Source organism: Macrotis lagotis, chromosome 1, assembly GCF_037893015.1.
Source record: "Macrotis lagotis isolate mMagLag1 chromosome 1, bilby.v1.9.chrom.fasta, whole genome shotgun sequence".
Classification (NCBI taxonomy): Eukaryota; Metazoa; Chordata; class Mammalia; order Peramelemorphia; family Peramelidae; genus Macrotis; species Macrotis lagotis.
The window spans coordinates 797,202,676-797,219,135 of record NC_133658.1 but is presented as its reverse complement, the minus strand read 5'-3'; the positions used below and the strand labels follow the sequence as shown (position 1 = coordinate 797,219,135).

General features: G+C 47.6%; 1 protein-coding gene and 1 non-coding gene across 2 annotated transcripts in view; both read left to right on the top strand.

The window, feature by feature from the left end:
* Positions 1 to 2,605: 2,605 nt before the first annotated feature.
* STARD10 (StAR related lipid transfer domain containing 10) overlaps positions 2,606 to 16,460 on the top strand; it is a 35,434-nt gene continuing 21,579 nt past the window's right edge. Inside the window, exon 1 of the mRNA XM_074216800.1 lies at positions 2,606 to 2,901. Within this exon, the coding sequence (XP_074072901.1) occupies positions 2,698 to 2,901 (204 nt within the window). The 5' untranslated portion in view covers positions 2,606 to 2,697. The remainder of the gene's footprint in view (positions 2,902 to 16,460) is intronic.
* On the top strand, positions 11,688 to 11,803 carry LOC141510723 (small Cajal body-specific RNA 3). The gene has a single exon (XR_012475143.1).

The window sequence follows — 16,460 nt, the reverse complement described above, 5'->3', positions numbered from 1 at the left end:
GATATACAGAAGGGGTCCCCACTAGGGCTTGTCTAAGTCCCAGCTCCTTAGTGTGCTTAAAATAGACTCAGCTGCATCCAGGGTTCTTGGGTGACTACAGCTCTTTAGGAATTTAGCTATTTCTGAGCACCTGCCACAGCCACTCTTGGTCTTTTTATTGTGCTTTCTGGGAAAGGCTTCTGTTCCTGTTTAGTTTTGCACCTTCCAGGACCTTAGTGGGAGTGGTGGGGGTGGGGGGTGGGGGAATGGGAGAGGCTCACTGAAGGTTAGAAGCTGTCCTCTTCTGCAGGTCACACAGTGGAACAGAACTGCCCAGGAATCCCAGATTCCAGAAATCAGAAGCTCAGCAAGTGGCCAAGTTCCTCCCCTTTCTGGGACTCAGTTTCCTACTCTGTAAGATGAAAGGTTGGCTGGGCTCAAGGATTCCTTTTTTAGCTCTGTTCAGCATCCTAGGAGAATGAAAAGAATGCTGGAACTGGAGACCTCTAAGACCTAGATTAAATGTCAACTACAACATTTACATTTACTAGTAATGTGATCTGTGAGATTTACCTTCTTTGAGCCTCAGTTTCTTCATTTGAAAAGTGGTGGGAATGATTCTTGTCCTGCCTATTGCCAGGTAGGGCAATAGATTTTTTTGGAGGTCTCTGTATGCCTTAAAAAGCTACAGAAATGTGAGTTTTTACAAGAATGACTACTACCATGCCTGTATATTTGGCACTTTTAAGATCTGCAAAGTGCTTTACATGTTACCTGATTTGATTCTCACAACCCTTTGTACTATTATCCTCATTTTACAGAATTTAGTAGCAGCAGCAATCTTAGGTTTCTTTTAGAAGCACTGGAAACTAGCTCATTGACTTTAGAGATGAGGAAATAAAGTTTTAGCTAGACTAGAGTAAATGTTAAAGCACAATTCATGTGCTTGTCATGCCATCACCTCCCTGATATCAAGGTGGTCTTCAGAATGTTTGTTGCACTGAAGTCTAGCTATAGATTCTGTAATCACTCTGCACTTGATGGAAATACCTAGATTGGGAGCCGGGTAATGTGGGTTCTACCTCTGCCTCCAGTTCTACCTTGACTCTGTGGTGGCTTGAGTGCTTTCTCCTTTTCTGAACCTCAAGGGATCTTGGTGGCCTTCTGGTCCACGGGGCTTCCAGCTCAGCTCCTTTATTTGTGTGGCCTTGGACAAGTCCCTTCCTCTCCCTGGACATCTCCTCAAGCTGAAAGATGGGAGTGATAATTTGACAGATATACCCCAGAGGAAAGTATATATATATATATATATTAACATTTATTGATTTATTGTAGGCCTTGGCCTTTGGAGTGGTCCAGCCTATAGGAGCCCTGGCAGATTGCAGTGTCCTCCGACCTCACTCAAGTGGGCCAAGGATTTCCTGATCGGCTCCCCTCCCCCAACACCCCAACACCCCTGGGGTCTAACCTACACCCCAAAACGCTTCCTCTTCCCTCTTTCTCTTTTTTCTTTCACTTTTCTCCCCTCCTTCCCCTTCCCTGTTCTCCTCCTGTGTCCCAGTGCGCCCCTTTTTCCTCCTGTTCCCTCCCCAGTTCTCCCTTTGTCTCTTCCCCCCCAGTGCTCCCCTGGTCCCCCTTCCCCTCAGTTCTCCCTCCCCCCCAGGCCTCTCCTCCTCTCTAGTCCCCAAGGGTCCCCCCTAGTCTCTTCTCTTCTCTCCCTCCCCAAGTCCTCTTCCTCGGCTCTCCCCCTCTCACTCCTATCTTCCTCCCCCTCCTCCTCCTCCTTCCCCCCAGTAAGATGCGGGGCTCGGGGCTCCCCGCCCCGCGGGGCCCGGGAGGAGGCGGCGCTAGGACCGGGGGCGGCGGGGCGGGGCGGGGCGGGCGGCTCGGGCTCCGCAGCTCGGAAAAACCCCAGCGGGAGCGGGCGCCGGCGCGGGGCCGGGAGCGGGCACCGGAGCGGGCACGGGAGCGGGCACGGGGGCCGAGGCCCGGAGCTTCCCAGCCCAGCGGCCCGGCCCCGGCCGAGGCGCGGCGGCGGCGGCGGGGACTCGCACCCCGGGCCGGGCCGGGCGGCCGCCGGAGCAGGTGAGGCGCCGAGCCGCCCCGGCCCCCGGATCCGCCCTCCCGGGCCCCGAGCCTGCGCTCTCCGGGCTCTTCTGGCCCCGCGCCGGGTCCCCGTTCTCGGGGTGCCCTGTGGCAGACTGCCCGCGGCCCGGCCCCATCCGCACCCCCGGGCGCCCTCCCGCCCCTTCTCCCCTCCCGACCCACCTGCCAGACGCGCCCGGCCCCGCTCTTCTCACCCGCAGGGGGGGCTCGGGGCCGCCCCCGGAGGGGTCGGGGTGCCGCTGCGGGTCCCCGGGCTGGGCCCCTCGGGGTCCGCCCCCGGGCTGGGGGCGGGCGGTGTGGTAGGGGCCGTGCGGACTCCCGAGCCCATTACGGGCTGTTTTTGCCCCACTGCGCCGGGGCGCCCCCAGCCCCCTCGCCCGCCCGCCCCAGCCTGCCCAGGGGCTGTGCCCCTCTGCTGGCCGGCCGCAGGGCCCCGCGGCGCCGCCGCCCCGACCCCTGCGTCCCGTCCTCGTCCTCCCGCGTTCCCGCGCTCACTCCGGCCCCCAAACCGGTCTTTCAGGTCCGGGACGGCTGAGTCAGCCCTGACGGAGGCTGCTGCCCGGCCCAGGACCCGGGCCTGGACGCCCTCCCCCTCGGGATCCCCCCTCCTCCATGGAGTCCTCAGCTCCTGACGGACCCCGAGCCCCCCGACCAGCGCTGGGCAGAGATAGCGTGCAAGTGCCTGATGACCATGACTTCCAGAACTTCCGAGCTGAGTGCGAGGCAGAAGCAGGCTGGAGCCTGACCTACAGCAAGGGCGGCCTGGGGGTGTGGGTGCAGGCCTCGGAGCTCGATCGCCCCCTCCACAAGATCAAGGTAAGGGGCCTGCCGGAGCGGGAGGAGGGGCGGGGGGAGAAGATGAATTCTGTGGCCCGACCTCAGATCTCTCTGGCCTGACATCTCTTTGACTCATAAAACCCTAGAGCTAGAAGAATCTTGGAAGGGATTTAAAAGTCAATAAGTAGGTATAAATCAATGGGGAAATCGAGGCCTTGCCAGGTCACAGCAGTATGCTATTCAGTTCTCTTAGTCTCCGTTCCTTGAGACGCCTTTTCTCCCTCCAGATAATCGTTCTCCATTCTCTTAACGCTTCATGATTTCACAAAGCACTTTTCCCCCCAACACCTTGGATAGGGGAGGGCATGGATTCTCCGTAGCTTCCAGGGGAGGAGATTGAGGTCCAGTCACACTGAGTGAATGGTAAAACCAGGACTCCCAGCTCAGGGTTCTTTCCCCCTCCTCCACTTGACTCCCTGAGACCTTCTCTTAATAACAATAACTCCTAGTTTCATATTGCCTTAGAGTTTACAAAACACGATACTGTAGTAGGGAGCAGTGTACCCACTTTACAGGTGGGTAAGAAAAGGGAAGTGATTTGCCCTGTACATTGCGGGGGGCGGGTCTGTCAGAATGGGAGGACTTGAATGTAGATTTCTTGATTCTTTTTTCCCCCTTGCAGGCCAGAAGCTGCTCCCTGGGTTCCCTCAGCCCTCCCTACTCACCCTTAGGCTACCTCCTCCTCCCCAACTCCCTTGGGCCTGGTCTTCCCTTAGGCAGAATGGCCTCTCAGAGTTTCCTCTACTCTTTGAATGTTCCCTGGAGCTCTTTCCATGAACAAAAGCAAGTTTTCCTGGTCTGGGCCCTGATCCCCTCCCTCACCTTCATCTGGAGCTCTTGGGCCCCCAGTGTCCCCACCGGACATCTCAAGCATGCAGAGGCTCATTGCACTCTTTTTGCTTGGTGGTATCAGCCTGGGCAGAGCAGGGGTTGTCTGTGGCTCAGCCAGGAAAGTTGCCATGAGGGAGGATTGCTGAGCCTCCAATTATTTCTCTGCAGCTATTGGCTTTCCCTCAAGGGTTGGCTCCTCCCCCCCCCCCCCCCCCCCAGGACTGCCTGCTCTAGGAAGGAGCTTGTGAGATATTATGCAGGGCTGAGGGCCCAGGGAAATAACTGGGACTACCCCTAAGCTTTATGGAGATGGATGATAGAGGGCTAGAACTCAGTTCAGGAAGATCTGGGTTCAAATCCTGTCTGTCCTATACCAGTTCTGGGACCCTGTGAACCACACTCTAATCTTCTCTAAAATGAGGATAACAATGCCTACCATAACCTACCTCCCAGGGTATGATGGCTCTGGGGAGATGATGTAAAAGGGCTAGGGTGCCTGGCATAGAATAAGTACCCAGCAGATAATGGGAGCTTAATAAATGCTTATGGACTGACTGACAATTGTCAGGTTTGTGATTATTTGGATGAGGAGTGGGGGGAGGCTCACAATATTCCTTCTCTCTCTTCTTTTAAGATTTTTACAAGGCAGTGGGGTTAAGTGGCTTGCCCAAGGCCACATAGCTAGGTCATTCTTAAGTGTCTGAGGCCGGATTTGAACTCAGATACTCCTCCTGACTCCAGGTCTGGTGCTCTATCCACCTAGCTGCCCCAATATTCCTTCTCATTAACCTAGCTTCTTGGAATGTGTAGAACTATTCCAGGGGGCAGGAAGGGAGGGGTTGCCTGTCTGTGATTCTTACTCTTTTCTTTTGATCCCTTAGCTCTTGGCTCATCTTCAGGGGATAGCTTTTTGTGTTCCATTCACCCCTTTGACCCTTTTGTAGCTCTTTGAACTGCTTTATTTTGTATTCACATTCTAGATGGGGGGGGCGGGGCGCATATTCCTTTGTAGAATTCACATTCTAGATGTAGTATTCACATTCTAGATGGGGGGGCTCCCTGAGATCAGGGACTCCTTGTTTCTCTTTTCCCCCCACAGTACCCTATATCAATCATGTATTGCCCAGAGTCTGGAGAGTTGAGTTCAAATCTTTGAGCCTCTCTTTGCTCACAGATGTCACCCCTTTATTTTCATTTTTTTGCATGCATGCACAGGAACACACACACACACACACACACACACACACACACACACACACAGCTCCCCCCCCCCCCCCAGCTGGTAACATGGGGAACTCTATGGACTAGAAACTGTTGGTAGCTGTTTATTTCTGAGTGTGCATGTCAAGGACCCTTATTTCTGCCCAGTGGGGAACTTTCTTCTTTCCTATCATTTAATATCTCTTGTTTTCTCCTTTCACAAAACCTTTTCTCTCCCTGGGGATCAGACATGCATACCCCCTTCTCAACTGAAGGGATTCCCCATACTCGGCTCCCCTGCAGAGTAATAACTGCTTCCCTTCAGAAAGGATACTTGGTTTCCTTCCTAGTAAAATGAAGTTGGATTAAGGGCTCTCCAGTTCCAATCCTTTGATTTCATGATCATCTTGGAAAAGTTTGTCTGCCTGCAGAGACCTTTGCCTTGTCTATGTCTGGGGGACTCCTGAGTCTTTTCCCCAAGCCCAAGGCTTCTCAGTCTGAATTCTGGGGTCTTGTTTTTGAAAACTGTATTTCTATATGTTTCTTTTCTAATCTTACATATTTTGATTTATTTAAAACTATGATTCTGAGAAGGGAACATAGGGCTTCACCATACTGCCAAAGGGGTCCATGACATAAACCAGATTAAGAACCCCCAAATTCTTCTCCTAATGACAACCCTGACCTCTGCAGCTTCCCACTGGCTCTCTGTAAAGAAGTGGGTGGGGAAGCTTAGGGTGGCTAGTCTATTGTCCAACTTGCTGAGGGGATAGAGGATAGAGGAAATGGGAAATAAGGATAGTCATGGGCTTTTTGGAAGCAAGATGTTAGAGCTAGAAAGAACATCTACATTGGCAGACTTGGGAAGATCCTTGGAGATGATCCCCAGCAGTTTGCAGACGGTGGCCATGGTGCAGAGAGGAGTCATCTAGGGTTAGCCATAAATTGCGCTGACCCAGGTTCTCCTGTGCCTCAGGCACAGGGCTCTTGCAGACTCCAACCTTCATGGCTTGACTGTGATTCTCTCTTGTCAAGTATGAGGACCTATCCCTCCCCCAGAAGAGGGTTTGTTTACCTTTCTCTCCCTAGAGATCTGCCCTTGTACCTTCTGTACATCCTACTGTGAAATTTCAGAGCTAGGCAACAACTTTCTCCTCTTCCCTTCCTTTTCAGGTCTTAATTTCTGGAATCTTGTTCTCTCTCTATACATATGTCTCTTAGTTTCTCTTCTCAGAAGAAGGAACAGAGGGGTGGGGACTCATCGACCTTAGTTCAGTCTGACCTGATCCAGATCCCATCATTCCACCACCCTGCACCACCTTCCCACCCCTGCCTTACTCCACTTCCAAACACACTTCATGATGTGTTTGTTCTCAGCCCTACTCGTAATAATGGCTTAGTAAATATTTATTGGGTTGAACTGAGTCTGAGACCCTCCTCCTGTGAACTTGGGGCTATAGAAGGAACAATTCATTTCAACAAATATTTTCCAAGGAAAGCTCTGCTTTCCCGAGATCCACCAGGGCAGCTGACACTACAGCCCTGGCAGCCTGAGCTCAAGACCCTCAGGACAGATGCAGGGCTGGGAGGGGCTTCAAGGAGGGGAGAAGAATCACTTCTAACCTTTTTTCTAACCCTTAATCCAATCCCTTCTGTTCTTGTCTGGGGCTGGTATTTTAATTCACTACAACAAAACTGATATCATCACTCCTTTGGGCAGAACCCTGTGCTTTGAGCTGGAGGAAATGGAAGGTTTAGCCCTCAGTCTATCTAGCAGGGACTTAAGACTTTCTGACAGTTAATTCAATTAGACATTTGTTAAAGTGCTGTCTAACGTGCTGCACACTGGAGAATATGAAGATAAGAATGATAAGCCTCCTCCCCCCAAGCAAGCAACTTTGTTCTTCTTGGGAATAGGACATTTAAACAGATAAATGAAGATAAGAGAGACTGAGAATCAGGGAAAACTTCCAGGAGGAGGTGATGCCTGAACCATGTTCTTGAAGGAAGCTAAGGATTCTGAGTGGCCGAGGTAAGGAGGGAGGTCTATTCACATGGGACATGAAGGCATGCTTTGGGAAAGCAATGTATCAAAGAAGCCTTCTTTTTGTAAGACTTTCTCTGTGTCAGACTTGAAGGAAGGTCAATCAGTTCCTGCCCTCAAGGAGCTTATATTCTTTTTTTTTTTTTGGTTTTGGTTTTTGCCAGGCAATGGGGAGTTAAATGACTTGCCCATGGTCACACAGCTAGATTGGGACTGCACTCTGCAATGACTTTTGTTTTTATTTTTTATTTTTATTTAAGGCAATGGGGTTAAGAGTGACTTGCTCAAGGTCGCACAGATGAACTCAGGTTCTTCTGATTCCAGGACCAGTGCTCTATTCATTGCCCCATCTAGCTACCCCCACTGCAATGACTTTTTGATGCTTAGAGGAAACATTGTGGACAGTCTATGCCACAGTATGATCTATTACTGTTAGGATGTTTGTAGCTCTTTGTCACTGGGCACCAAATCTTTCCTTGAAGCCCCCTGGGCAGTTTGTGCAAGCCTCCTTTTTATCCCATAACTGATTTTGGGCATCACCGTCCGACCTGTGAATGGTCCTTAGAGCCCTGTTGTCTATGTCTCTTGGTCTGCATCAGTTCTGCTTGCTTTCATTGGTTCTTTTCTTCACTAATTTAGGCTTATCATGGGGTCTGAGGGCAGGAATGTTGCTGCAGAAGAGAGCACTGGGCAAAGCCTTGTGCCAGACCTCTGTAGCTTCCCTGAGAAGACAGATTTTAGTGACTAAAGTAGCTTAAAAGAGGTCTGTAGGCCTAACATGGGTATATGTATAAGAAGGGAATGGGGAGAACTGAATCCTGATGCCCTTTTTATCATCCAGACTTTCTGATCTTTTCCAGGGTACTAGAGACCCCCAAGGATGGGGAAAGAAGTAGTAGTCTGAATGGATTGTCCTTCTGACATCACTTCAGTAGACCTCATAGAATGATGTAGTCTCAGAACCAGTATCACTTTTAAAAGTTATCCAATGCAACTCATTTATAATGGAGAATTCTTGCTACAATATCTCTGAAAAGTGATCATCTAATGGGAAACTTACTATCTCAATAAGCTGCAAACTGCTGCATTTCTAGACAGCTCAAGTTAGGAAGCTGTTTTTTTTTTTTTTTAAGGTTTTTGCAAAGCAAATGGAGTTAAGTGGCTTGCCCAAGGCCACACAGCTAGGTAATTATTAAGTGTCTGAGGCGTGTTAGGAGTACCTGGATTCAAATCCAGTCTCTGACACTTAATAATTACCTAGCTGTGTGGCCTTGGGCAAGTCACTTAACTCCATTTGCCTCGGGGGAAAAAAAAAACATGTCTGAGACCGGATTTGAACCCAGGTACTCCTGACTCCCAGTCTGGTGCTTTATCCACTACGCCACCTAGCCACCCCGAAGTTAGGAAGTTTGAATCAAGATTTACTTTTCTGCACTTTCCCATTGATTAGGAAGACAGACAAGGCAGGCATGACCATCCTCATTTTAAAGGTGAGGATATTAGTGCCCTGAGAAAGACAAATGACCTATCTAGAGTCATCCAATAAGTGGAAGACACAGAACCAGGCCCCAGATTTCCTGTCTCCTTCTTTGAGTCCCAGCCAAGGCCATTGGTGAGCAGAGCAAGTCACTTAACTCCCTGAGATATGATAGACCTCTTGACCTAGTGAGCAGAGAGTCTAACTTGGATTAAAGAAAACAAGAATGAGTCCTGACTAACTTTACTTCTGAACCTCTTAGCCTTAGTTTTTTCTTTTGTAAAATGGGATTAATAATAGTAGCAGGATAAAATGGGATAATATGTGTTGTCATTTTGCAAATCTTAAAGTACAATATTAATGTGGTCTATTGTCAAAATTATTATTACTGAATTACCTCTGTGAAGTTTACAACCCTGTGATGAAATTTGTTCTACAAATAGGATTGTGCTTATTTTATAGATTAGGAAACAGTCAGGGAATTACAGGGAGCAGTCTTACCTCAAACCTAGGTTTCTTCCGGAAGTGTAGTCTCAGGTTCTTTCTCCTCATTTCTCCATAAGAAAGTAGCAATGGGGGCGACTAGGTGGCGCAGTGGATAGAGTACCAGCCCTGGAGTCAGGAGTACCTGGGTTCAAATCCGACCTCAGACACTTAATAATTACCTAGCTGGGCAAGCCTTGTAAAAAACCTTAAAAAAAAAAAAGAGAGAGTAGAGATGATTATGTGTGAATGGATGGGGACTGCTCAGGCCTGATGGAGAGTTGAGTGAACATAATAGTAATAAAAATAACTGGCACTTATATAACACTTTAAGTTTTACAAAGCTCTTTACAAACATTATCTCACTTGATTTTCACAACAATCTCGCATGGAAATACTATTATTTTATGGTTGAGGAAACAGAGAGGAGGAAGAAATTAAGTGACTTGTCTAGGGTCATAGAATTAGTAAGTATCTGAGACAAGATTTTAACTCAGATTCCTTACTCTTAGTCTAGTATTCTGTCCACTGTGCCATCCAGTTCCCTAAGGTTGTGTTAGAGGACTGCTGTCCTCAGGTCTAGGTCTTTCAGATAAGAACTTCCCATGTAGGATTCAATTCTTTGTTGTAGTAGAGCATTTGGGACTACTCTCTCCTGCCCTTCCCCCCCTGAACTATTACTCCTAATCAGCTGCTACTTACCTGTAGGGCAGCTCCCACTATTCCCCCCCCCCCCCCCCCCAGTGTAAACAGAGGCAAGACCAAAGGACCTGTCTCTTCTTTGTTCTTTCCATCTGGCTCTGGGTTAATGTATAAGCAGTCTTTCTAGACTCCTTTCACAACTCTTTCCCCAACCTGAGGTGTTTAGGAGAAAAATGCCTCCTGAATGGGCTCCTACAAACTGCACCAAGTCCTCCCTCCTTTAAGAGCTGGACGGCACCTAGATTCCTTCCCTTCCCCTCTTCTGCCCTAGTCAGCCTGTTCTTTTCCTTCTTAGGATCTCTGACCCTCTGGACATTTGATTCATCCAGTCTTAGAATTCCAGAGCTACAGGAGCCAGGAAGGGATGTTAGAATACAAGTGTATTGTAAAAGTGAGCTACTTGTGCCAGTTTTGCCATTGCACTGGGGGGAGGAAATGGAGGCCCAGAGATTTGATCGGTCTTAACCCAAAACCACAAACCCTACATACCCCCCATAGACACACAGACACAGACACACCCCTTTGGGGATGATGGTGCTATTAATAGAAAATTCAGAGAAAATTTCATACTCCTTCCCCAAATAATGAGGTATTATATGATCCTTCATAGAGGCAAGTGAGACTTAAGGGACAGAATCCTCTCTGAATCAGGATAGCTGTCATTCAGCTCCAGCTTCCTCTGATGGTGTCTAGCTGTGAGATAGTCCTTTACCTTCTCAGGACCTAGGCTACTCTCTTAATATCATAGGTTGTTTATCTAAATTGGCAGAGGAGAGTTCACTATACTAATAAAATTAGAGCACCAGATACCTCCACCCATCCCTGCTCCAATCATTTCATTATGTTGGGTTCCATGTTTCAGGTTTTGCATTAGGCTGCCTCATGGGGAGACAGGAATAGATCCAGAGATCCTGTTCTCAGAGGACATAGAATTGGTAGAGAAATGGTCCCCAAGCTAGAGGACCCCCAAATCTGAAGGAGAGACATGATTCCTATAGATGTCTAAGTGTGGAGGGCTGAGGTAGCTTAGAGGTTAGATTGACCTGACTGGGGTGAAAAAAATATATATGTGTGTGTGTGTGTGTGTGTGTGTGTGTGTGTGTGTGTGTGTGTGTATCTTTGGGTATGTGTGGTCAACTCCTAAGGATTAGTGGAGGTGGGTCACTCCCTGCTGGCTCTTCTTCCACTTTCTCTCAGCCTCACTTCTCACTATGCCCTGGGGATTACCCCTAGACTAGTCCCTGTTTCCATTTCTTTTCCCTTTCTCTGTACTTGATGCTCTGTCTTAAGAATACAGACACCAGATGGGTAGCAGTCCCTGCCCCTGAGGAGCTTGCATCCTCATGAGAGGTTAGGTGTCCCATGATGGAGAAAGGCTGAACCGAGACCTGAGCCAAGGTGCTGGCATTCAGTCTAAGAGGTTCTTGGGTTCTCTTATAATCCTGGACTAAAGTTTTCTCTCTTGATACACTTTCTTTGAATCCTCTGCTCTAACACCTTCCCAGAGAAAGTCGTCCTAGAGATAGATGGGACATCAGACCTCTTCTGGTTCAGGAAACAGATATGTGTAGGAATGCATTCTAGGACATCCCCAAAAAGTACACAGCCATCCTCTGCTTGAAGACCTTCACTGATCTCCTCTCCAACTGAACTGCCTTCTGTTCGTGTTTCTCCCCTGCCCAAGATCTGAGCTGGATCCTAGTGGTGGCTTAGTGGCAAGAATTCCCAGGCATGCCTGAGAGCTAGCTCTGTCACATTGACTTGCTTTGTGACTTTGGACAAATAACTCCCCTACTGTGGACCTCTCTTTATTCCTCTGTTAAAATAAGGAGGTTGATGGAAGCTGCAGGAACCATCCAAGTGGACAAATGAAATGCTTTTTGTCTACAATATGCAACCTAGGGGATGGCTAGGTGGTGCAGTGGATAAAGCACCAGCCCTGGAGTCAGGAGTACATGAGTTCAAATCTGGCCTCAGACTCTTAATAATTACCTAGCTGTGTGGCCTTGGGCAAGCCACTTAACCCCATTTGCCTTGCAAAAAAAATAAATAAAAATACAATTTGCAACCTTTCTATAAAAAAGTGGAGGTCTCTGTTTGGTTAAGGATGACTGGCTAAGCTAGATCATTCCCCTCCATACAATGAAAAAGTAAATAAGAGGACTGGTTTAAGTGCCAACATGTTGTGGGGGTGGGTAGACAGGAAGAGGAGACACTGCCTCAGTCTTTGGGGCAGGGGGAGAAAATAGAATTCACAGCCTGCATGGGAAGACCAGATTCCCGCATGTATAACAGGCAGCTGATTGTAGCAGAAAGCCTTGAAAAGTCTGGGGACTTTTCAACTGGGTTCCAGTTGTAGCTATTCAGATCTGGTCCAATTCAGCCATGGTTCCTGCATTCACAAAAGGGAATATGATAAGCCTTGCCCTCCCTTCCTCCAGCTTTGTAAATGTGCAGGACTCTAGTAGAAACAGGAGCTGTTATTAGTTAACAAACAATACAAGGTAATATAATCAAGTACTGCTCTGAGTGGTGTGGCTAGGATTGAAGGCTGGCTGCTGGTCTGATCTACGGAGACCGGAGAGGGAGCTTGAGCCACACTTAGGTGGTCAGAGAGGCAAGGTTAAGCAGGACAGGCATAAGCTCCCAGCTGGCCTGCACAGTTCGAATTCACTGGAGGGGATTGTCCCCCTAGGGTGAGATAGGTTTTTTAATCCCTTTCCCCTCCCCTCCCCTTCCCCCCCCCCCAAGTACTTAGCATGGTTAATAGTTGTAGAATGATTGATTGAATGGAATTGAGTACCGATTTGGATGGGAAACCACTTCCCGAGAGGGGTCTGGGCTTATGCTAGAAACTGGCTAAGAAAATAGTTGTAGCCATCATAGAATGTAAGAGCTGGAAGAGACTTCAAACATAGAATGAGAGAACTGGAAGGGGCTTCACTGAAAGGGAGAAGTTACTTACCCAAGATCACATCACAGGCAGGTTATTGGAAGAAATAGAACTAGAAACCAGTCTCCTACTTTTTGGATTCTAGTGGTGACTAAAAACTACCTCTAGACAAATGGTATATTTGTGTGTGTGTGTGTGTGTGTGTGTGTTTGTGTGTGTGTGTGTGTGTGTGTGTATGTGATGTGTTCTCTTTTGCAGGGAATGAATGACTCCTGGTGTCTTCTAATTCTGATTTGTTGGCCCAGGTCATGTCTATTTTGACTCGAAGAGAAGAGCCTGTAGAAGTAAAAGCCAGAGTACCCACCTCAGGGCTGACTTTGTGCCCATTTCCCTCCTCCTCCCCCACCAGGGTTGGGCCTTTTAAACTTTAATGAAATTGGGCTCAGTTTCCAGCCGAGACTCTTTAAAGTTTCAAGAGCCTAGAGAAAGGAGGAAGGGAAGCAGAGAGACAGATGGATTTTCTTTCCTTTGCTCATTTCCATGCTTGACTAGATCTCTGAGCCAGAGGGATGGGTGAGATATGATCTTTGAGGTGGGCCCTTTGGCCTCTCTAGCTGGTCTGTCTAAAATGCGGATAAGGGAATGAGAGGTGCCATTGGGAAGGAAGCTTGAAACTTTGGGAGGGCCTGATTGCTACAGCAGTTTAAATCAGCAGCTTAGATCAGATATCCTAGCCAGAAAGGATCTTTGAGATCATCTGGGTTGGCTCCTAGGAGACCTCAGTTTCCCCATTTGTAAAATGAACCCTTAGGATTAAGTGATCTCTGAAGTTCCTTCAGGGTCAGACATTTAATCTTCCTGGGAAATAGCACCCTATAGTGGCAACTGAATCTAGGAGATGGAGGACCTAGAATTTGAACTTTTATGAGTCTGTTTCCACATCTGTCAAAGAGGGATAAAGTTCTTTTATAGTCTTCAGTGGCAATGTTGTATAGAGACCCTTGGACCTGAAGTCAGGAGACTGAGCTATATTATCTTTTTTTTTTTTTTTTTTTTTTTTTTTTTTTTAGGTTTTTGCTAGGTAATGGGGTTAAGTGGTTTGCCCAAGGCCACACAGCTAGGTAACTATTAAGTGTCTGAAGTTGGATTTGAACTCAGGTCCTCCTGAGTACAGGGCCGGTGCTCTATCCACTGAACCACCTAGCCTCCCCAAAGCTTTATTATCTTTGACAAGTGACTTTAGCTCTTTTACAATCCCCTCATCTGTAAAATGGAGATTACAGGATTGTCATAAGGCTCAAATGAGAAAGCAAATATAACCTGCTTTGCAAACTGTAGAACCCTATACAGATAGATGATATAAGGATTATAATTTTTAATGATGATGATGATGATGATGATGATGATGATGATGATGATGATGATGATGATGATGATGATAGAATGAGATCTTGAAAAATCTAGTGGAAGGAAAAACCTGGACCTGGGAGTCAGGAACCTAGGTTAGAATTCTGGCTCAATTCTTTGTGTGGCCTTGGGCAAGTTCCATGAAATAAAATCTGGGTTTCCTAGAAGAGGGGACATTTAAGTTTTGTACAAAACAGAAAATGCAGCTATTTGTTTTAAAAGGTAGGGGAAAGGGGTGGCTAAGTGGTACAGTAGGTAGAGCACCTGACCTGGAGTCAGGAATATCTGAGTTCAAATCCAGACTCAGACACTTAATAATTACCTAGCCATGTGGCCTTGGGCAAGTCACTTAATCCCATTGCCTTGCAAAAAACTAAAAACAAGGGGGGGTGGGGGAAAGGAAGGCTAGCCTCACAAAGAAACTAGGGGAGCTAGGGGAGGAGAAAAAGAAGCAGCCTCTGCCACAGTGGTCAGGTTTGACTAGAGTGTAGCATTCATAGAGAAGAGGGGGGAGGGGAACTAGAAGGGGCCCAAGCACTCATGTTTGAACTTGGATAAGAGGGAGCCTCTGAAAAGGGTTTTAAGCAGAGGAGAGACCTGAAGAGATCTGTGCATAAAGAATGATTAGTCTGTCAGCCTGAGAAGGATGGATGGGAGTTGGGGAGAGTATGTGGAAGATGGGAGATCTATCGAATATATGATTGTAATGGAAACAGAAAGCAGGACGCTAGTTTAGGAGGTGGAATGACAGGCCCTGGTAAGTGATTGGAGAGAAGTTGGGGAAAAGATAAGACCAAGGTTATGGACATGGGAGGCTGAGGGAGTGGTAGGGCATCTGACAGACGGTGAAGGAGGAGCTGACTTCGGGAAGTGGGGAAGTGAAAAATAGAAGCTGCTGAGTGGTTATTTTAATGTTCTAATTATTCTAGACTGTTATTTAATCATTAAAGCAGGACCTCTAGAAGGCAGCTCACAGGTGACCAATTTCAGTTACTCTGTCCTTTAAAGTAATAAAGCTAAATATAGTTTTTTATTTGGTGTTGTTTATTTATAAAGACAGAAACAATGTCTTCTTAGATGAGGACTCCTGGAGGGCAGAAGCTGTCTTTGGTCAGACTTTGCTCAGTCTATTCTGAGTTCAGGAACACTATCCTCGCCCCTTAGGAGTCCCTGAGAGTGAAGGCTGAGTCTTTCCTTCTTGACCTCTCCTAAATTCCTTTCATTATACTACAAGGCTCCCGTTCCTTCTCCCTCAGCAGTGGAAGGTGCTCCATTTTGGGTCCCATCCTTTGAGAAGCACCATCACACTGTATCTGAGTTAGGAAGACTTGAATTCCAATCCTGCCTCAGACAGGGCTTTAGCTGTCTGATAGTGGTCAAAATACTTCATTTCTCAGGTTCCTCATCCATAGAATGAAGAGGTTGAACTCTATGATCCCTGAGGCCTCTTCTAGATCTAAACCTATGACCAGATCATCTCAGGTTTCTACTAGTCTCTAACCAGCTTTCCCATCTCTCCAAGTCAGGGTTTGGGGAGAGGGACCCTAGATCCCTTACTAGCTTTCCTGGCAGGGGTCCCCACACCTTCATGGCTCACTGCTCAGGAGCAGAGTCCTGACTAGACCACAGGCAGCTTTGATTCAGTCTAGGAGATCAGAGGGTTTGGGATGAAGGCAATGCAGAGAGAACCATGGACTTAGGGATAAGGGAAAAGGGGGTAGTGGTGGTGATTGTCTCCAAGGAAGAGTGTATGTATTTGTGAGACTGGGTGATTCATACTTGGTCACTGCAGCAACAACATTGTGTCTGATCCAATTATTTCTAGGTCTGTTTCCTAGGTCTTTCTTCTCCCCTCTTTTTTTTTTTAAACCTCTTTTTTTTCTCTTCCCAGCCAGCACCTGTCTTTGTGTCTTACTTGGTCTTTCTCCTACTATTTCCTTCCCTGTCTTACTGCTAGCCTCTCTGCTTCCAGTCTTTCTCGCTGTCTCTTTCTCCTTTTAGTATTTCTCACCATCTCCTTTCTGATCTTATTGTCTCTGTTTACCTTTTCCAGTTTTTCATGTCTCCTTTCATTTTCACTCCTTTCCCCACTTTTCTTTCTCCCTTTTTCTTTGAATTCTTTCTTTTCTTTTGATGACTCTGTACCTTTGGGAGGTCATTGGGGGCATAGAAAATAGGCAGGGGATGAGTTTCTCATTGGGCTCAGGGTAAGGAAGAGAAGTCTTGAGATCAGGGAAGTATGTGTCTGGTCTGGCAACTACAGTGCTGGTCCTAGAGTCCTCTGGGGCAAAGGGTGTCTAGGAAAACAGGGCTAGAGAGCAGTGAAGAGTCTCAGAGAGGGAGAGGGAGGAGACAGCAACATGGCTTGCTCAATTCCTTATCTAGCAAAGGTCCAAAGGCTCACTCTGCTGTACTAAGCTGCTTCCCTAGGACAGAACAGAGTTGAAACTCAGTTTGGTGGAATCCCTGTCCTCCTGCCCCCCTCCCCCCAAAAAAAGCAT